Below are 21,822 nucleotides of genomic sequence, written 5' to 3'. Positions count from 1 at the left end.
CGATATTAGTCTTCAACCATGAGATATTAGTCAAAATCCCACTCAGCTCACAGGTTTTGGCTGTATCAGAGACTCACTGCCTCACACGTTCTCATTGAACCAAAGTCATTAACAAAGACAGGTGATTCATCCAGAGATTGTAACAATTATTATTCAAAACATTAAATAAAAATGACTTCAATTCATGTGTTTTTCAACCATTAGCAGCATTTTGCCCGTTTAAGAAGGAGTTTAAGAAGTATAAAGCATCTATATTTACAAAGTTTATACAGTCATCACAGCTAACACACTCACATAAATAACTGAAAATTCAAACAGGTGCTTAACATGCGCTACCGCTAAAGGAAGAGTACATGAATGAAACAGGTGTCATCAACAGGCATAAAGGCCTGAACACACAGACACAGACTTTAATATGGAGGAGGACATTATGGCCAAGCCCAACGTCTACTTGGTGAAACAAAACTTCTTGGGAGTGAGCAACTGCAGGAATGCTGGACAATGTGTAGCGTGCTGTTCTTACTCATGAAACTCAATTAGTAGGTGTAACATGCCCTCTCGTCTCAGAGGAAGAACACATATTTATGCCCCGACATAACAATGCGGAGCCCTACTGTTGGTTTTAATGGAAAATTGTTTACAAAAGTTTCTTCAGGGCTTCCCATATTTCTTTATGGTCTAGCATGTCTAAGATATACAACAGTCTTGAAAATGTAGGAAAATTGTGGTTTGTTCCAAGGATGTGTCAAAAAGGATTGTTGTTTTCTAAAAACTCGGAGAAATACTCTGTGAAACGTCAGCACTCTCCATATTGTACATGATATTGGATGCCCTTCTTTGCCATACAAACATGAGATTGTGTTTTCACTTCACGTATCAACCAGTAGAGGGAGCTCTTTTATACAGACCCAGTCCTTTGAGGACTACAGCGGTCGGCACCATTGTACCCAAAGGAAGCTCATTGTAGCCAGTATTTTCTATAGCATAGCATACGCTTGCACATGCTAGTTTTGTGACAAAGCACAGCTTTAAAAACTTACATTTTACACTGAAATCATTTCACTGGTATTTTTTATGTCCAATATTGTATAAAACCTTCTTCCAAATGTTATCTACAAGATTCTTCAGACTGTACATACAATATTTACAAAAGGCACTTACTGACCTGAGTTCTTCACCATTCAATGGCAATAATTTGATTTGGTCAAATCCTTTTAGAACGGATGGAAGTGATCCAAATGTTGGTGAACAACTACTAGAAGAGCTGATTTATAAGCAATCCCTGAGGATAGCTGTGTATGGCTTTACAGATTTGTCCATCTTCAGGATGGCCAGACTGTTCCCTTCCATAGATGGTATCCTGTGTTTCCAGAGGAGCAAAACACCTTCTACTTTTTTGTATTGTTGTTTGTTTGTTTACAAGTCTTTTCTCGAAAAAAACAAGGTGACATCTGTCGTGTGGTTTCATGTAGGCATCCTGGGTTCAATCTTCAGGGAAAGTTCATAGAGGGTGTCTTCGTCCATCACCAGGGTCTTGTCCAGCAGGAACTGCGTGACCTGAAATAGAGACACAAAACATCATTCTGGTCCATTTCACTAGACCAAACACGTCCCACCCATCAATTCATCAGCAAACAAATACATATATGTCATTGCCATATTACCTTTGGTTGGTGCTCTATCCTATAAGGTGTCTGCTGAAACTGCCGGATCTCTCGTATGATGTGGGATATCTGCGGGATTGATCACAGGCCAGTTATGTATTCAGAAAACAACTCAGCTCCAAACAGACATGATACTTGATCCATAGTTCTTTTTCCCACAGCAGTCTCTATATTGTAGTATGGGCCTATTACGCTATCATGGGTAATTAAAACAAGCAAAGAAGTACACTTTTGTCCAAAAAGAGGGTTCAGGTGAGCACAGATTTGTAAAAGGTTGAGGTGCTAAAATAAATGGGACTGAACAGTAAACCCCTATTCTACTAAAAGTCAACAAGGCTGTGATAGAGGAGGGAATGAGAGGTCAGAGGTCAAATTTCTAGATATCCTGTACAAGTGTACATTGTCGAGAAAATACAAATACAAATGCCTCTTTACCATCCTCATTTTGGAGAAGTTCACCAGGCCCTCCTCTGTGAAGTTGGGCGTGCCCTCTTCGATGAAGGCCAGGTCTGTGAGGTACATGCCCAGGTAGGGCACGGAGGGAGGGTTGCAGCTGTGGGAGCAACACATGTGTGACAAAGACACCAAAGACAGACGCCAACATCCGAACTGTAACATACTGTAAAATCTGTGTGTTTTTTTTTACAAGTGTTTGTAACCCCCCCCCCCCCCTTTCTTTCCTACTGTGAGGCGCGTTGTGTTACCTCCTTGTATGAAAAAAACAAATAAAGTTTGATTTGATTTGATTTGATTTGATTTGATTTAACATGTGTGGTGGAGCCAGCGCCTCAGCTTACTTTTTCAGAGTCTCTCTTAGATTCTTAAACCTGCCCTCAGATGACACGGTCTTCTGCAGCCTGTCCATGAGAGCCTTGGTCTGTGAGAAAGACAGCAGGAACAGCAGCCTAGTCACACAAACAACTACTCTCAATAATTTGTAATCTAGTTGGAAAGATCTGCGTTCATATGATGCCCAGTTTGTTGTGAATGACTAACTGTTGGGTATACACACACACACACACACACACACACACACACAGACATCTGAACAACCTTACATCTCTGAGTGAGGAAATATGACATGGATGGATAGGCAGTACAGGAGAGTTATATTACAACCACAGCCACACAGTCACCCACCTGCTTGCACACTTTGGTCCATGTCTTCTTCAGCCTGTAGATGGCGCTGCGGTTCAGAGCAGAGGTGATCTCCAGGACGCCGTTGTAGTTGTTCAGGCAGCGGCAAATGTCAGCCACAGCGAGCCACTTCTCTATGGAGCTGGCCCTGGAGCCCACATCAGTGTGGGTCATGATCTGCGACGCCACCAGGTTACTCATCTAGCAGGAGATAGGAGCAACACAGAAACATCTGTTATAAGTCACTTTTTAAACAAACATGTTTAATTAAATGGTGCTCTATCACCAAATAACTAACTACCATCAGACTGTGGCATTTTATATATTCAGGACCAGAAAGTATAAATGCTGTTTTGTGACAGTTATGTTAGAGTTAGTTTGTACGTCTTCCCCAAGAATGACAAAGCGGCAAGGACTCATCACATACAAGTCCAACATCTACAGAAAATGAGACACTGTTCAAGTGAGCCTATGTGTGTAATCTGATGAAGTAAGCAGTGATGCCTACGTCATTGAAGTGCTGGCTGGTCTTCATGATGTACGGAGTTCGTTCATTTTTGTCCACCTTCATCCATCCCTGGCCAAGGAACTCCCTATTAAGAGACATAATGTGGTAAGAATGGCTGATTCTCTCTTTGATGGTCACCGGTTCATCAGAGGAGGCGATTTAAGTCTCAGCAGATATAAGACCAGGTTGTGTTTTATGTAAAAATCCATGTCGATTTATCTTGTATGATTGTCAGTTTCTCAATTAAGGATGGGGAACAAATGGCATCTTGATGTCAATTCAATATAAATGTGCTTGGTGGTAAGTGCTTGATGAAAATTGTTGTGGCTCATCGTGATTTAAGAGCATGTGTCATTTCCGCCGTTCTATTTGACAACACAGTCATCTCTGATGTCTGAAAAACATATCCTCATACTGTTGTTTGTACACAGACGAACAACAGAGCTCTCTCCTAACCACAAATACCGGGTCCACCCAACATCGTCACAACTGGACAAAGCAGCGCAAACGAACAGGGCTTTTTCCAGGAGCTTCCATTACTCTTATTCATCTGTGACAAGGACAGCCACCTGGGGAGAGATACTGTGCTGCTGATGCCATAGACTCCTATTGGGTTTGGGGCTTTGGGGCACGGCCTGTGCACGTGCACAGCTGGATAGACTCCTATTGGGTTTGGGGCTTTGGGGCACGGCCTGTGCACGTGCACAGCTGGATAGACTCCTATGGGGTGTGGGGCTTTGGGGTACGGCCTGTGCACGTGCACAGCTGGATAGACTCCTATGGGGTGTGGGGCTTTGGGGCACGGCCTGTGCACGTGCACAGCTGAATGGTATGGCTCTGCTTTTCATGAGCATCACCTAGTACATACTCGTAAGGGATGCTCCTGAACACAATGTGGTCCAGTAGGGTGATCTGTTCGGCCAACTCCATGGCTGATAACGAATCAAAGCACTCAGCCCTTGGGCACTCAGTCTGAAAGGAAGCACACACATAAGAAGAAAGTGTATGTCGAGTTAGTATTGTTTCAGCTTTCGTTGGCAGCAAAAGTGATGACCCAGTGATATCGAATTGGTTACTAAGGCAACCTATTACATGAGTCAACAATACATTATACGTAAATATTAAGACATCATATATTGCATCATATAGTTTGACTGACTTAGATTGACTAACAAGTACACCGCTCAAACTACAAGACTTCCGTCGGAAGACGACAGTGCTATGACAGCATTGTGCAGAAAATTCTACTTCTAATTGAGCAAACCTTCGCAGAAACTAACACACACACACAGACACACAATCACAAACAGAGCTATTCAGCAACAGCACAATAAGCCTGAGGTCTGTTACCATGGTCACCAGACAGGTCTGTTTACAGGAGGGTAGGTCTTACCAGGATGAAGTGAAGCAGGGGACAGCTTTTCTGCTTCACAGTCGAATGACAAACAGATATTGGCTAATTAATGCCTTTGTTCCTAAAATATACTGCAGAAGTCCCTTACATTACAGAGACGGTCTAGGCTGAGAATGGATCTGGTGATGGAAAATGAGAAGACATACCATTTGGAGAATGTCCTCAATCTTGAGCACGGAATCATCCTGGTCATCCTGAGAAAGGGCACTAGAGAAAACAATTTAAAAGACAAAAAAGACCCGATATTATATAGTATTACTCTATTGTGTAGTATAATAAAGATTAACAGAGGGCAGAGAGAATGATATGCAATTAATGGTCTATGGTAAATCTATGGTATATCCATTGCATTCATTAGTGTAAACACATTGTGTAAACACATTGTGTAAACATAGAGACTTTAAAGTTTGTGAGACAGGCAGTGAGACAGGCAGTAAGAGGCAGTAAGACAGGCTTCTTTGGCTGGTATCAGCTGTACCTTAGTATGTTGGCAGTGGCTTTCCTTTCTTGAGGCAGCAGGTCTGGATCCCTCAGAACCTCTTCCAGAAGACCGATCACCCCTGACTTCAGTTCTCCATTCGTCTCAAAGTCCTGCCATATCCAAACATAGTATACAGTAATGACACAGTAATTACATTAAATAGCAATAACCTGGAACCATCTAAGTAACTTGCTGCAATGCAAAGGGGCGTGTTTTGGTATATTTACTAAACATGGGAAAGTCTTACTCAGGTCAACACTGAAGTAAGACTGAGCTAGTTGTACAATCTGGTAAGCTCACATCTTATGACGCGGAGTAGAAGTGCTAATAAAAGGCTTAGCACTGGAGAAAACAGATAATAGAATATGCCTTAAATGCTGCACACATGTTTTAGCGCACAGAGTTTATTTCTTGTCAATACAAGGGTTTCTTGAAGAACTTTCAGACAGACCTGAGGAAGTCTTCCTTTACAGATAATGTTTTTTTCAGCTTGCTGAACCCCTAGTTCACCTGTATCATGTCCTATCATATCCCACACTGCTGGTGACAAGCTCGGCAACAAACAGCTAAAAACACAGACCCCAGGGGTGCCTGGTGACATTCTAGAGCCTGTCGGGACTGTCCATGCTGATCATCCTGAATAGGAAAAGGCTGTCACAGCTTCTTGAGGGGAGGGGGGTGAGCAAATAGTCCCCAATAAAACAAGCTCTTCTCCTGCTAATGCCAAATCAAGACATCAACATTCACCTCAGGAAATAAGAAATGAATGATAAGACATTACATGTTGTGAGAGCAAACCTGGGAATGTTTGGAGACCCAGTGGCGTAGGACATTGAGTACTCGGTTGGTAGCTGCCCGCCGGATGAGGAACTCTTTGTCGTAGGACTTCTCCGGCGCGTTGAAAGCTGTGGGTGGAGGACATGGTGGACGAGGGTTGGGGCCAGGGTGTCCGAATATGTTACTTGTTTACTTATTTGGAAGGCCAGTAACTCCTTCCACACTTTTAACTCATGTATATACAATGACAATTATGGTTACAGTCCATTGTTGAAGTATTCAAAGACTGAAATATACTTTGGTACATTTTTCTATTCTTTGAAATTTTGGTTGAATTTAGAGAACTACTAATTTGACCTTGACCTCTGAGTTCTGACCTTGAGGGGTGTTGTGTCCAGCTGCTGCCGTGGCGATGGCAAAGGCGGAAGCTGGTGACATTGTGCAGCGGGAGTTTTCATTGGACTGGCCTGCAGAAGACAGATACGAGGTGACTGGGTCAGTTCAAAGTCCACATCACCAATTAGTTATGATTACTTCAACGTATAACTTCAATCAACCCTGCCATTTTGATTTACATAGAGAAAAGGGTCAAGGGTGGATTGTCAAATTTACGAATTCACGTTACATTGGAATTAAACAAACTAATAGTGTTCTTCTTTGAAAGGTGACTACGTTGAACTAACTACTGCACAGCATTTCATTTATCCAATTGAATCATGTAAGATACGCGTAAAGCAATAAAGTAAGTTCACAACCGGGAGGGCAAATGATATCATGGGGTCTCTGCATGTCGTCTCTTCTTGTTAAATCGATTCCCACCAGCCTTTGCAAGAACACTGAAATAATCAAGCTTAGGTATTAGTGTTGCCATGGAATGTGTCTCTTTGTTTTGCCTTTGAGATGTGCCATACTTTAGTCCCACCATGAGCACGTCAGGTATTGATAATGCTCAAGATCTCAGTGGTTCCATTGTTCTGTTTCCATTCCATTCTGAATGAATGAATGCTTCTGAATATTGCTGCATTGCAATGTATTCATTTGGGGCAGGGCCATTGCAATATCTTCAACCCAACCTGTAGCTCAGTGTATTCCTGTAACACTATAATGTTGAAGTTCCACGGTTACGTACAGAAATCTATTGCATCCATTTCATGTAACCTTACTAGTTGGTCAAGTTGTGTCTGATGTATAAGCTACATATATAAATTCTGTAAACAGAGAGAAATCCTGTGTTGATTTCACACATTTCATTCAAGTGTAACCAATGTCCACATTACAATTATGTAAATTCAACGGATTCTTTTTCTCAGTGTAGGTGAGTGGTTTGTCTGGGAACTAGCAGATATTTCCACCAAGATTGGCTGAGTATATTGCTTGACTATACTACTAAAAAACGCTGCTCTCCCAAAATGTTAGCGTGAACAATTGACTGTAAGGAAATCATCAGCGTTAACTATCAGGATCAGAGCACCCAGCCTAAAGACGTTCACCTGCAAAACGTAATAAACTAAAACCCCACACTTTCTTCTATTCATTAAGGAAATATTGCTCAGCTAATGATCGAATAGGGTTTACATTTTAGCTTCAAATGGAGCATGGAGGAGTGGCAAGCACATACGTCAATACACCTGCTTGTCAAAGGCTTCTCTTATAGATTCAAGACCAGGACTTGAGTGTAAATTAGCTGTGGTCCGGGACCTGGTCTTTACTAAGGTAGTCAGAACTACACTACAAAATACTAGGAGAGCAGAAGCCGTCATAGATTTGCTAATTAGCACAAACAGGGCTAAGACCAGCTAAAACGTATTAGCTATGTTAGCTATTTCACCTTGAACATGTCTACCTCTGACTGGTAATGCTTTGCTTGTTTGTGTCACTGAGAGTGTGGGGGTACACACCTCCAGGCTGGCGGTAGCGCATGTGTCTGGGCGTGGAGGGCGACCTGGATGGAGACAGATCTCCAGACTCACTGGGGGTCGGTGCCTCAGGGATGAACTTATCCAGCGACACCGTCTCCAGAACAGCTGTGGAGACACACACACACACACACACACACACACACAGTTGTCCATAAAACACCATAAAAAGTATTATCCTCTGCTTGATTGCTTTTTAAATGGTTTACCCGCACTGTTTGAAGCAACATAAAAAACAAGGATGACCTAATCCTTAACAACACAAGCAAAACAAACAAGGAACAATTTTATAACATTTCTATTTCTATTTCATTCACATCTCAAATACTAAGGAGGGCTTTCCCTCATACATCCACAACGTCAGCCTCCCATGGGGTCTATGTAGTTGACTGTCCTTGTCTGGTGAACTTTAACTTTTAACCTCGGGTTTCTTTGTCCTGGTCAAAGTTCAAGTTCAAGTTCAAAGTTGTCATTGTCACAAAAACAACGAGACAGACGAGGCAGCATCAGACAGCTAAAAAACTTAAGTTGCTGTGCACATAAACTGCCACAGCTAAATAATAATAAATAACAATTAATAAATAGATAAATAAATATCCCTGAGTAAATAAAGTTGATTGTCTGGTGTACAACTTTAACCTCAGGTTTTCTGTAATCCAAACTGTGGTTTATTCCACTTGGAATTTAATTAAACTGAAGCATGTGCAATAAATGATGTGCGTCAATTATGCTCTTCAAAACGAAGACCAAACTCATGCCAAACCCGAGTCAACGGAGTCATCACAGCTTTAAACAACAATCACAACAGCTACGAAAAACACTGTATATTCTACCAAGTTAAAATAATCAAATTTCTTCTAAAGCTGCACCACTCCGCCATCTTGAAACACTCTGCCATGTCCTCACATCCCCTCACATCAGCAATGATAGAGGAGAGAGAGTGAGGGGGAAAAAATGGCTGGTTAAACACACGTGCATCTCTTCAGACCTGGCGGCATGAAGGACGGCGTGCAGCCACATCTGAAGACTCTCCACCTCTAATTGGGGGTTATTTTCCACTCAGGCGGACGTGAGCGCCCCTTCCTGAAGAGCCTCTCGGTGAAGAGGGCATGTTAGGGATTCGGAGAGATGAGGTGGCATGAGATGAAATTAGATGAGATGAGATGAGATGAGATGAGATAGCTTCCAAGATGTGGCTGGATTGACAAACGCCTCTCTTTTTCACTCTCTGGATTTCTGCATTCATCTGACATCAGACCATACACCTCCTTCATCCAAAAGAGGTGTAATGATCCAATTACGCTTCCTTGGGGGGGAGGGGGGGGGGGGGAGGTCACAGGGGTGATCTGCGGTCTCCAAGGCAACATTTGGTGATTTGAGAATTGAGATGGGGGCAGCAACCACAACAACAGCAGCCTTCCTCATAATCAGCATGAGAGTAGTTGTGTGTATGCTGAAGCACACACGGTCATTGTAGGACAAACCACACAAACTACATCAGAATTGGGGGAATTACTAAGCATTACGTCCTCGCCAACCAGTCGAGATCAGTGCTTGCTGTACTGTATATGCTGTATGTCCCATCCTCATAGCGATCAGTTAAGTGCATACAAAAGCTGAAGAGGTCAGCACAGCTGATACCCCTCTTCAATGCTGTTACTTCTGTATTCCATAATCAGGTTTATGACCTTACGTTGCGTATCATGACGCTATGGAACGTCATGCCTGGAGTATCAACACCAGGTGGCGTAGTTTTACACTTTTCAGAATCTCGATGTCACCTCTGCCACGACTGAATAATGATGGCCTGATTTACAATTTAAATCTTTGCAGGTGGTGTGTCAACTACAAAGATGATTTTTATTCTAAACACATTTTCATTAAATATCGTGTGAATGACGCACACCACATGGAACATTCAAAAACAAAAAACAGAACATTTTCAAAAATACTGCGGACCATTTAGGCCTCATAATCTTACGCATGTACGTTTTTTGAGTGCCATTTTCATAACATCTAACCTATTTCCATAACATTACACTCATTTTGACTGACACCGGGTGGCGCTATGGAGCTCACCTCGGCGGATGCTCCTCCTCAGTTTCCCACAGAAGGCGTCGATACGAGGCAGCTCCCCGCCGATCTCCTCTGGGGGACTGGCGCCTGGCTCGGGGGAGCTGGGGCCTCGGCTGAGGTCCAAAGGGGCCTTGGTGCTGGTGGGGGGTGGGGAGGACACCAGGGGGTTGTGGGTAGAAGTAGGGCTGCTGGCGGTGCTGGTGGTGAGGTCCAGAACACCACCCTTGCTGCCCACGGGGGAGCTGAGGGAGAGCTTGCGCGAGTGGACCGGGGAGGAGGTGCGCAGCGGGATGGTGAGCGGGGGCGGGGAGGAGAACTTGCGCGCCAGGCGAGGGGATTTGCTGTTCAGGTGGTCCCCACTCCAGGGGCCCTGGTTGTTGGCGAAGAAGAGCTCAAGGGACCTGCACACACAGCAGGGAAGAACGAGAGAGAGAGAGAGAGAGAGAGAGAGAGAGAGAGAGAGAGAAAGACAGTGAGAGAGTAGATAGAGAGAGAGAGAGAGAGAGAGAGAGAGACAGTGAGAGAGTAGATAGAGAGAGAGTAGATAGAGAGAGAGAGAGAGAGAGAGAGAGAGAAAGACAGTGAGAGAGTAGATAGAGAGAGAGTAGATAGAGAGAGAGAGAGAGAGAGAGACAGTGAGAGAGTAGATAGAGAGAGAGTAGATAGAGAGAGAGAGAGAGAGAGAGAGAGAGAGAGAGAGAGAGAGAGAGACAGTGAGAGAGTAGATAGAGAGAGAGTAGATAGAGAGAGAGAGAGAGAGAGAGAGAGAGAAAGACAGTGAGAGAGTAGATAGAGAGAGAGAGAGAGAAATACAGAGAGAGAGTAGATAGAGAGAGAAAGGCAGAGTGAGAGAGTAGATAGAGAGAGACAAGAGCCCGAGTAAGAAAGATAAACAAAGAGATACGTCAGACAAGCAGCATCCCCCGCACACTATCATCATATTCTTCCTACACTTCTTATTCATACACACTTCAAGTGTTAGGAAGTAACACACTCTCTTTTTTTTAGAGTTCTAAGGCTGGTTCGGAGCTTGGTTAAGAATCCCTTCATCACAGCGCAGGAGGGAGAGAACAGCATGGAAAATGAAGGGCAGATGCAGCAGGGAGCGAACACAGAGAGAGAGAAAGAGAGAGGAAGAAGGGAGAGAGACGGATGAATGGAACATTACTTGGACTGGTCCAGGGCAAGCCTTGTGATCTTCAGGCTGTAGTCTGGACATAGGGACGTGATGGACAGACGGTCGGATGAGTGGTACTGGACCCTGTGTGTGACAGTGAGTGCGTGGATGGGGGTAGACATGGAGGAGGGTGGGGGGGTGGGGTCGGGGGGGGGGGGGGGTAGGGGGGTAGGGAGTGTTAGAGGTTACAAAGTCATTGTTACGTGCAGATTAGTTCTGGGGACAGGGATGGGTCCTCAGCTGGTATGTTAACCTGGAAGAGTGGTATGTTCAAAGGCGCTCTGTGTTTGAGAAAGTTATTTAGGGTTATGAAGACCTGCTGTAAACATCAAGGAAAAGCTCATGCCAACTGACGTGAGAATATTAATGCAAAAAAATATGTGAGTGGATGTAGTGGATTCAACCAACTTAAAATGGAAATGATCAGGGTGTTGGACAAAATTAGATGATATATCGACCGCAAATAAATGGGAATGAACTGCCAACACTGTAGTGTTACAGTACTTTACCAAATATTCGGTGAATAAAAACATATTTAGGCAGTCAGTACATAGGAAAAGGCCCCATAGACCTTAGTGATAACTACTGCCATGTCCTGGTGGTGTTGATCGGTAATGCAGATGTATAAGACATGTAATACGCAAAAGCTGGCTAGGTCCGATGATCCAGATGTATTACGTCTCAGCTTTTCTGCTCCCCTGCCCTCTCCCTGTGCTGACCTGACGGGAATGGAGGTGAAGGGCTTCTTGTAGATGTCGGCCAGCTTGTCCATGACGACGGCGGCGGTGGTGAAGAGGCGGTAGGTGTGCAGGAAGGTGTTGAGGAAGTCGATGGACAGGAAGCGCAGGTCGGTCAGCCTCTCCAGCAGACGCTCCACGCTGGCGTAGCGGATCTGCGGCACCTTGCACGAGTTGAGCGTCTTGCTGAAGCAGATGTCCACATCGTCTTTGTGCAACCGCGCGTCAGACCTGCGGGAAAGTGGAGACGAGGCGTGACGAGGAAGGCAGAGAAGCTCCTGCATTAAAGGTTTGATGAGAGGGGGGCACTGTGGCGCAAGCACTAGCCCCGACCATATACGAGCTTGGGGAGACGGGTTCGAATCCGCCCCGCTGTCATTTCCCAATCCCACTCTCCATCTCATTTCCTGTCCAAACCTTAACGGTCCTATCTCATTAAAGGCAAAAAGCCCAAAAACAAATCTTTAAAACAAAAAAAAGAGAGAATGACAGTTGATCTGGCCAATAATTCCAACATTTCAACTGGTCTACTACAATAAATCCATTTAATACATATCCTGTCCACTGAAGCCATCATGGAGGACAGGGAGGGGACAAAACAGAATTCATTGGGTGAACACTCTGATGCCTACTGGTAAAAACCTTGGACTGTAGTTGTAAGCCATTTTCAAAGTTCAAAGTACTTTATTGTCATTGTCACAAAAAACAACGAGACAAACGAGGCAGCATCTGACTGCTAAAACACTTTAGTTGCTGTGCACACTAACTGCCACAGCTAAATAACAGTAAATAGAAATTAATAAATAGATAAATAAATATCCCTGAGTACATCCTCTAATTTTTATGATTAACAATTTATTATAGATCATGGGTGACTTGACATATTAGTGCTGGCACAGCTGGTAATCATTTCTCTTGTGTCTTTGTACTTCAGTTGACGGATGTATTTGTTTTTGCTTCAGACTGATCAAACAAGATTAATTCTGTCTCTCTCTCTCTCTCTTACTTAATCATGTGAGGCACGGTGACTTTGGAGTTCTCCTCAAACACACTGGTCATGAGGCCGTTGCAGCGGATGTTGTCAATGCACTGCAGAAGAAAGAAAAAAATCCTTATTTTATTTCAATTAACGCCTTATTTTATTTCAATGAACAAACATCTACATACAACATACAATATACTACATTGCTAGCATAATACTATATAAATAAAACTAAATATATGTGAATAAAATTACTATGTAATTACTATTACAATGATATGTTGTCATTCTTATTTCATGGTTACTGCTACCTAAATATCTTTTACAGAAGTTGTCTTTTTGAACTACTTTGCCCTAGGAGTTGACAAATGGTCAAAAATAGCTATAGAAATCTTGTAGAAACCTTTGACTCTTCATACATGACAGAACGAGAGAAGAAGTGAAAGGCCAAGAGAGCCCTGAGCGCCCTGCTACCCCGCTGACATGCCACAGTCCCTTGGGAGGATTCTTTAGCTTCTTTTCAAAACACAGCCGCCCTCTGCCATGGAAAAGCCCCAGCATTGTCTGGAGCCACCAGCAATGAAAGGCTCTGATTATGATGCTCCAAAAACCCTTACTGGAGTGTGCAGACTACACAAGGCGCCAGAGCCCTGCTCGAATTCTTCATGAAGATGTAAAGATGTATATGCCCTTCGGGGATGCGTGGAGACAACGAGCATTTCTGGCTGTGTGGCCTTTGAGCCCATGGAGGATCGCTGCCTTGCTATCATGGGACACAGGGCTTGCACATCATCCAGGTTATCACCGTTACCTCAGCCTGGTTGTTCCACGGTTGAATCATTGAACTGACCACACCTGTGAGACTGCATAGACAGCTGAGTCAACTGGACACCAGCTGCCTTGACCAGGACCTAAACCTAAAGAGAAGGATCCAAACCTCAGCTATCCTGGGCCACCCAGGCAAAAAGATGTGGTGAAAGATGCAAGCCTGCTCTGCATCATTCAAACAAGCTACTGCAGTGCTGCAGAGATGACAAAAGGTGTTTACCCATGTTCAATTCGCTGTATCACCACTGGGCCAACCATAGTAACCAGTGGCTTGTTTAGCCTGACATGAACTGAGAGAAGTGGTGTGTGGCTATAAAAAGCAGACTGCACTGCTAATCCCCTCGGGGGGTGAGGGGTGAGGGGGAGGGGCTGGGGCACTGGCACAGAGAGCAGTGACTGGAAAACACCTCCTCCACGAGAGAAACAAAACAAGCGGCGTGTCTCTGAGGGTGAAGGCTAGTCCTGCAGCTTCAGCTCTGGGAGGAGGGGGGGCAGAGGCAGGCGTGTGTGCGTGTGTGCGTGTGTGCCTGCGTGTGTGTGCGTGTGTGTGTGTCTGTGTGTGTGTGTGTGTGTGTGTGTGTGTGTGTGTGTGTGTGTGTGTGTGTGTGTGTGTGTGTGTGTGCGTGTGTGGGTAGGTATGTGTTGGTTCATTTTAGGGTGTGGCTGTCTCTCAGTGCATAAAATGTAAGTCAGGCGTGACACTTCCGTGGAACAGAATGAATGAAAAGTCCAGATGCCTTGCTTCCCCTTTCAGAAATGAAAAGCACTCTGCAGTACTTCCCTCACACAAATAAAAAGCTCAGTTTGGCTTGGGGAATCCCCATTCACACGTCAGATCTTACTCAGGTGGGTACTTCATTGACTCATCGGTCTAAACTCCAGCACAAATTTTGAGTTTCACTCAGAAACGCAGAACAAAACTACAAACTCTACTTTTCACAGAATGTTTTGGTAGCTCTCTTCCCTATGTATTACTTCAGTCTCTTACATTAGATAAGTCACCCTTCTCAAAGTTAGAACAAATAGGTTGTCCAAAGATCAGACGGTTCCAGTGGTGTAGTCCAGGGTATACGCAGGCATACGGAGTATACCCACTTATTTTTCAGTCAGCATTGCGTATACCCACTTCTCAAAACTGTTTATCCTGTGCTGTATGGGCTGCTTAAAAAAAATGCAAAATTAAGAGTATACCCACTTCTCCAGGGACCACTACACCACTGGACGGTTCTGTGCCCACGTTGTTTGCCTCACCTGGCTGATGTCGCTGGTCCAGGCCGCCTTCTCCTGGCGTGAGGGTGCCAGGAGGACCACGGAGAAGGACGGACCGTCCTGCGGTTCCACCACGACCTTGAACTGTAGATGGTTCAGACCCTGACCGGCACTGTTGTCTGCCAAAACACAGGAGACACACTGAAGCTCATGGAACACTTTGCACGGTTACACTCGGCACTACTTTGCATTGTCTTCAATGGAAACACACATGGAAACAGGAAACAAACTGTGACGTCGCAGTATTAACCGTAAATGTCTAAATGTTCCAGTAACCAAACGACTCAACCATGTCGCCGGCGGCAACAAAGTCATGTCCCTGAGTACAAATGTCTCAGTCAAATGCATTCAGTTTGCAATCCCAAGGATGAATATGTATTGTGTTCACTTAATCACAATTCTCTTAACAACCTTTTCCAAAATGATTTTTATTCACATGATGTCGTGTGAGCACAGTGTGGCCTTCACTTACAATCCTCATCGTTGGCATCGAGCTCTTCCACGAGGGTGCACTCGATCAGAGACAACGCTCCTCCTTGCTGTGAGAGAGGATGAGAACAGGGGTAAGATGGAGCTTCACTATGGTTTATCCCCTATGATGGTCAGCAGATGGCCTTTTACACAATACACATACAATACCCCTATCCCACCAGAATTAATTAGTTAAATCATTCATAATTAGTAATTAGGTTGGGATCTCCATGCTGCTGATTAGGCTTCTCTCTAACCTGTCTAGTTTATCTCAGTTGGGTCAATGTTAACCACAAACGCCACTGTAATTAGCTCTCATTCAATGCGAGTCCTGTCATAATGAAGGTATTACTATCTTATTGCTCTTTACAGTTACGTGTGGTCGGAGCTCCTGAGCGCCAAGACTGAGGGTAGAATCCAGTATACTTACAGTAAACATGGTTGGGGGAAAACTTTGTTTTACTGTTATATAATGCTTTATTGCTGCAACAAGGTGCCCTGAGTTGGGGTGGCTACTCTCTGCCTGATGCCTGACCTGCCCTCACCTTGAGCAGGTGCAGCTTTCCCCCGGAGGTGCGCGTGCAGATGAGGAAGTGCTTGGTGAAGAGGAAGCACTGACGCTCGCCCTCCTTACGCAGGGAGAGCGAGCCCAGCCACGCCTTGCCCAGCTTGCCTTTCTCAGCAGATGGCAGCTGGATCAGAGAGCCTTAGATGTGTGGAGGAGAGAGGGATCAGAGCAAAGAGAAAGAAGATCAGAGTCACACAGAGCGACAGGGTGGGGTGGGAGCAAAGGAGGGAAAGAGAGGGAAAGAGAGAGGGAGAGAGATGAAAGAGAAATACAAGAAGATAATTTAAAGGGATCATGGAGAGAGACAGAAATGCAGAGAGAAAGATGCTGTCAAAGATGCCAGTTCTTTTCAGTAACATAAAACATAACCAGTTAAATAATGTCAAATTCCATTCAAGTTCCTTCAGTTCAGTTCAAGGGGTTTCAGCAGCGGTTTTGCTGAGCTCACCTTGGCGCACGAACGTCTGGCTGGTGTCCAGTAGGATGTCGCAGCCCTCCACGATCATCCTCTCGATGGCCAGGTTCTTACGGATGTTCTCTGTCTCACTCACTTCATCATGCATCATCCTAAGAAGACAGGGAGCCATCACTCTCTCTCATCTTTCAAGCACATATATCACATCTGCGGATTAAACACCTTTATGTTTTTGTATTGATTAAGACTTAAGATCTTGGAGTCTATTAGATCTATGGAAGTGTCAGTATGCCTTTGCGATACTTTTATATGCTAAGATATGCATAGGTGTGTTAACAGCTGCATTCAAATGTATCTAGTGATCCATATGAACAGCATTTATCCATTTTAGAAAGCTGTGCTACAAGTGTTTTTGTGTCTTTAGCCCTTATACCCAAGCTACCCATTGCTTCAAAATTAATAAAGAGCTCAAAAAATTGCTGCAATAACTGCCTCTGCAGTTTTCTCTGAGAAGTTAAGGGTAGTGTTAAAGTTCAGGATTTTTACATTTACTAAGTAGGTCTGAGTGCTCTAATGGCTGAGTAAAATATGAACTGAATAAAGCTCTTGATAACTAAATAATGCATGGAGACCCAGAGGCGCTCCCCAAAACAACCTCCCCAACTCAAGCTTGTGCACCACCACAAGACCATTTCTAATCTGTGGGAAATACTGTATGCCTAGTTTCTCAGACTACTGGATAAGTTCAATATGCCTCTGTAGTGCGTGTACATTTTCCAGCCATTGGTGCGGTGCCTCGTGAGCCAGACTCACTTGGAGAGCTCCTCCAGTTTGGACTTGGCAAACTCCAGACTCTTCCTCTCCACGTGCTCATGGGGCGTGTGGGCCAGCAACTCATGCAGAGTGATGATATAGCGAGGGATCTGAGCAAAGCAGAGAGAAAGAGAGAAAGAGAGAGAGAGAGGAAAAGGAGAGGAGAGAAAGAAAGGAGGATATGAGAAAGTTTGGATTAGTGGTTTTGTTAGTCCATTAGCGGTCACTACAAAAGATAAACTGTTCCACGTCTTGCTTGGCATCCTGATGAGTCATCCAAATGTCATTGTGATTGTAGAACTCTGAATGTGAGATGGTATGAAGCAGTTACCCAGTAGTTGCCAACATCCAGCATCCAAATTAAGAAGTGATTTCAATTTTAAATAACTGAGTTTGAATGTCCAGGAAATTCTTTCCTTTCTCCAAGACAGTACAACTGAGCAATCCAGCTGGACGAACCCTTCGGAGTTGTCACTTCACACACACACACACTCGGCAGATTTTCCAAAGGCACAAGAAAGAATGGATGAGAGAGAGAGGGATCAGGTCGCTACCTGAAACATGGGGTAGGTGAGGAAGGTCTCCAGCATGCGCCCCTCACACGCTGCGTTGGCCTCGTACTGCTTGAGCAGCTTGTCGAAGTCCCGGTTCTGCTTGCAGTTGGCCAGAACCTGCAGGCTGTACTGGTGGTTCCGCACAAACTCCTGGTAGATGTTCAGCATGGGCAGCAGGATGTCAAATAGGTCCGCTGGAGAGAAGGGCGGTTCAGAGTTACACTTCGCTATTGGATGTTTGGTATGTTATCTTTTTTAGTTTTTCCACAGATTTGGCTAGTTTCTAAGCACTGAGGATTTATGCACTGCACCCAACTCAATTTGAGGACCTAACCTTTTACATGTCCCAGTCTCAAATGCACACCAAGTCTATACTTACATTATATACACTGTGTTACAAGGGGGGTATAGCTAAAAGCTGGCCTTATAGGCTTTTAAGTGTCTTTCCAATCAACATTCAGTTAATTTCTTCTACCATTTCCCAACACATTGTCTGTTTTACTAAGAGGAAGAGCCATGATATGTCTTTTGTATATGTCCTTGTTAGTATTTCATTTGATTTTTTTAAACTTCACAATGCCAAAAGCTGACATTCTACTTACCTAACACTAGTGTTGGCCAGTTGGCGATGCGCGCCTTGAGGCCTTGGTGGAATATCTCATGCAGGAACATGATGGTTTCACTGCAGCAGAGATCACAGGGCCCTCATGAGGCATACATTACATCACAGCTTTCATAATCATGATGAAAGATATAAGTGTTCAGGGCACAGTTGTGAAAACCCATATGCTGTCATGGGTTCACATACACACACACACACACACACACACACACACACACACAGACACACACACACACACACACACACACACACACACCAGCCAAACATAGACACACACACACATACCATTCCAACACAAATACATGCACAATTACACATGCAAGCACAAACACACTAATACAACATGTATATGCACACACACACACACACACACACACACACACACCAGCCAAACATAGACACACACACACATACCATTCCAACACAAATACATGCACAATTACACATGCAAGCACAAACACACTAATACAACATGTATATGCACACACACACACACACACACACACACACACACACACACACACACACACACACACACACACACACAAAGAGAGAGAGAGAGCGCAGGAGAGAGTGACCTGTTGAGGAAGATGCTGCTGACATCGTCATGGTTGATGGGGGGCTTCTTGGAGCTGGCGGCCATTCGCAGCGGCCGCAGGAAGCAGTTGACCAGGATGGAGAGCTGCAGCACGTACTCGGTCTCGGCCTCCACCATGTTGAAGACAATCTGGTTCCTCTTCCTCATGCTCTCGGCGTGCGGCGAGGAGATGTAGTCCTGCACGATGATCTTCCACTTCCGCCGGCACAGCCAGCCACGCATGAAGCTCTGCACCTGGGAGATAATACACACACACACACACACACACATGCATATCAATAAAATGCACCAACAGGCACACAAACACATATGCATATATATAGACAGAGTCCATGTGTCACATACATCCACACAAATACAGCATATATATACACTCACGTTTAAATACATACACATACATGCACCTGCACACACACACATGCACGCACACAAAAACATACACAAACACACAAATAGGCTTTGATGATACTGCAGTAAATAATTTTAAGAGCAAGCTGGGGTCATGGTGCTTCCTGTTTAGAGGAGTCACCACCTCAGCCTCAGTCTGCTGTTCTCTACTATCACTCTGTTATGCTTCGATTCGCTCATCTCTCAGTTCTTAATGGATTCGTAACAAGCAATCACTGTAGCGGTAGCCACAATATACGGTTTATTAGCCTTAGACCCGAACCATAATTGCTATTTATCCAAGTGTGATTTTGTTTCCATGTTGAATACCTTCTTAATTTTTTTGATATCTGGATCCTCCTCTTCCTGATTGGTTTGGTAAGGGAGCATCCTTTCCTTGGCTTTATTCAGAACAACAATCTAAAAAAGAAAACACAGGACTCTCGTCAGTCAAATGGCAAGGCTTTGACAAAGAAAAAAAAGATATTTCAGTTACCACCTGTTTGCAAAATACCTTAAAATATCATAATTTTTATTATTCTGTTATTCTATATTCTATAATAAATAAAACACACAACAAAATTATATAATTACAATTTTTACTTATGTAATAATGTATATACTGAGTCAGTGATATATCGCATACAATTATTTTAGATGTATTTCAAAAACTGCATCATGTAAAATAAATCAATTGTAAAGTAAATATATTTTTCGGAGCAGAATCGGCGTGGACCTCGGCCTTGAGGCGCTCGATTTCCGTGTCCTGGTCCTCCAGTTGCGTCCTCAGCTGATTGGCTGCCACCTTCTCCGTCTCCATGATCTGCACCAGGTGGATGTACTTCTGCATGAGCACCTCGCGCTCGATGATGATGTCAGAGTAGCTGCAAATCACATTGTCACACAGAACCAGGGCAAAGGAAAAAATGGTTATGGCACTTATCGCTTTTGCCTTGTCTCTTCTGTATTATGCAACACTCCACTGTTAAGGTGTTAATAGAGTGGTAATGCTCATTAACAATAGATGAGATCCTAGCAGAAGGGATGAAGCAATAAATGTGGCTGCAGCTTCTGGCAGCATGGGGTAGGAGAGGAAGCACAGTAGCGAGTGGCCTATATGCTTATTAAATGTTGTCAACTAATGTAAAGCAGCACACACATCTGTCTAAAACAGCTGGCAGAAGGAGAGCTACACTCTATGGTGCTTCTTCTTCTTCTTGGACAACATGATCATAGTACTGCTGCTGCTCTACAATCTTTGCCACTGGGTCACATACATTCTCAGACTTTTTACGGGGCTGCAGATGTGATACGAGGATGCATAAATACAAGCTGCTTTGTAACTTCTCAAATGCATATTGACTGCATCTGGAGGCTGCGCTCAGCAAGGGCAGGATTGTGCAGCTAGCCGTGCGAATGTGCGCTGGGCAAATGCGCGCTATAGCGAGAGCACACGTCTGATTAAACAACGCAAGGTAATTCACAAGAATGGTTACCCTTCTGAATAATGCCTGTCTCAGCACAAAAAAAAATATAACACAACCCTGCACCCACCACCCGTGGAGATTTAACGGCCTATGGAAGGTCAGACCAAATAGGTCATGATACTGTGATGCAATCTTTAAATGCGGGGCCTCATTGCACACCAGATAGTGACCTGATTTTGACCCCGGGGGGGAGAGTGAAGAGCTGCAACTTGCAGATGGAGGAGGGTGTGTAAACATGGGGATTCGCGTGGATCACCCAACAGTCATTTTATCTTTGAGTGCGCTCTCTAAACACCATGTGTAAGACATCTGTCTCAACTATCACACACTTTCCACACGCACACACACACACACACACACACGCACACATACACACACACAGACACAGCGCATCACGGCGTACAAAAATACACATTCAAATCATCACAAACACACACAAAATCCCTATAGTCATTAGTACATTGGACAGTTATTTATAGCTGGACTGAATTAATGTCTGATGACGGCTTTTTGTGCAACTATACGATGAGGACAGACAGATGATTTTTGCAGCGAATTTAAAGAGAAGAAAATGCTGTGTAAAACATGACAGAGGTAGAGGGAACATAAACCCCTCAACATAAAAGTAAAAGTTAAGCCTCGTAAAATAAAGTTATTCCAAACAACTACATTTGTATTGTTATTTGTACAGAAAAAGTTATATTCTTTGACACTGTTTAATATCTTACGTCAAAGGCTGTGTTAGAAATTGTTAGAAAGTGTTAATTTGACACTCTTCTACCACTATGTGCTTCAACGATGAATTCCAGTTGCACATTCAAATCATGAAGATTTATTTCAATTAACAAAAATATGAGGCTAATGAATTTGACTTTAACCAGCAAAACAGTATTTTACTTCCTAATGAACCATGCGCACCTGCTACTGTGATGTCAAATGTG

The 21,822-nt window shown here is 44.0% G+C and overlaps 1 protein-coding gene across 1 annotated transcript in view; it reads right to left on the bottom strand.

The window, feature by feature from the left end:
• Positions 1–384: 384 nt before the first annotated feature.
• The window catches only part of rasgrf2a (Ras protein-specific guanine nucleotide-releasing factor 2a), a 32,874-nt gene continuing 11,436 nt past the window's right edge, over positions 385–21,822 (bottom strand). The window contains exons 3-27 of the mRNA XM_012840637.3: positions 20,131–20,278; positions 19,725–19,814; positions 18,988–19,241; positions 18,390–18,469; positions 17,788–17,981; positions 17,234–17,343; positions 16,454–16,572; positions 15,983–16,143; positions 15,439–15,505; positions 14,949–15,085; positions 12,894–12,976; positions 11,870–12,118; positions 9,977–10,374; positions 7,880–8,005; positions 6,359–6,448; positions 6,003–6,109; positions 5,202–5,314; positions 4,870–4,930; positions 4,178–4,281; positions 3,310–3,394; positions 2,805–3,002; positions 2,462–2,541; positions 2,100–2,217; positions 1,665–1,733; positions 385–1,557 (exon numbers count right to left, since the gene is read on the bottom strand). Of these exons, the coding sequence (XP_012696091.2) occupies positions 1,465–1,557; positions 1,665–1,733; positions 2,100–2,217; positions 2,462–2,541; positions 2,805–3,002; positions 3,310–3,394; positions 4,178–4,281; positions 4,870–4,930; positions 5,202–5,314; positions 6,003–6,109; positions 6,359–6,448; positions 7,880–8,005; positions 9,977–10,374; positions 11,870–12,118; positions 12,894–12,976; positions 14,949–15,085; positions 15,439–15,505; positions 15,983–16,143; positions 16,454–16,572; positions 17,234–17,343; positions 17,788–17,981; positions 18,390–18,469; positions 18,988–19,241; positions 19,725–19,814; positions 20,131–20,278 (3,334 nt within the window). The 3' untranslated portion in view covers positions 385–1,464. The remainder of the gene's footprint in view (positions 1,558–1,664; positions 1,734–2,099; positions 2,218–2,461; positions 2,542–2,804; positions 3,003–3,309; positions 3,395–4,177; positions 4,282–4,869; positions 4,931–5,201; positions 5,315–6,002; positions 6,110–6,358; positions 6,449–7,879; positions 8,006–9,976; positions 10,375–11,869; positions 12,119–12,893; positions 12,977–14,948; positions 15,086–15,438; positions 15,506–15,982; positions 16,144–16,453; positions 16,573–17,233; positions 17,344–17,787; positions 17,982–18,389; positions 18,470–18,987; positions 19,242–19,724; positions 19,815–20,130; positions 20,279–21,822) is intronic.

The sequence above is a fragment of the Clupea harengus genome, chromosome 21 (genome assembly GCF_900700415.2).
Source record: "Clupea harengus chromosome 21, Ch_v2.0.2, whole genome shotgun sequence".
Lineage (NCBI taxonomy): Eukaryota > Metazoa > Chordata > Actinopteri > Clupeiformes > Clupeidae > Clupea > Clupea harengus.
The sequence above is the reverse complement of the archived record's forward strand: the minus strand, read 5'-3'. Positions and strand labels throughout refer to the sequence as shown.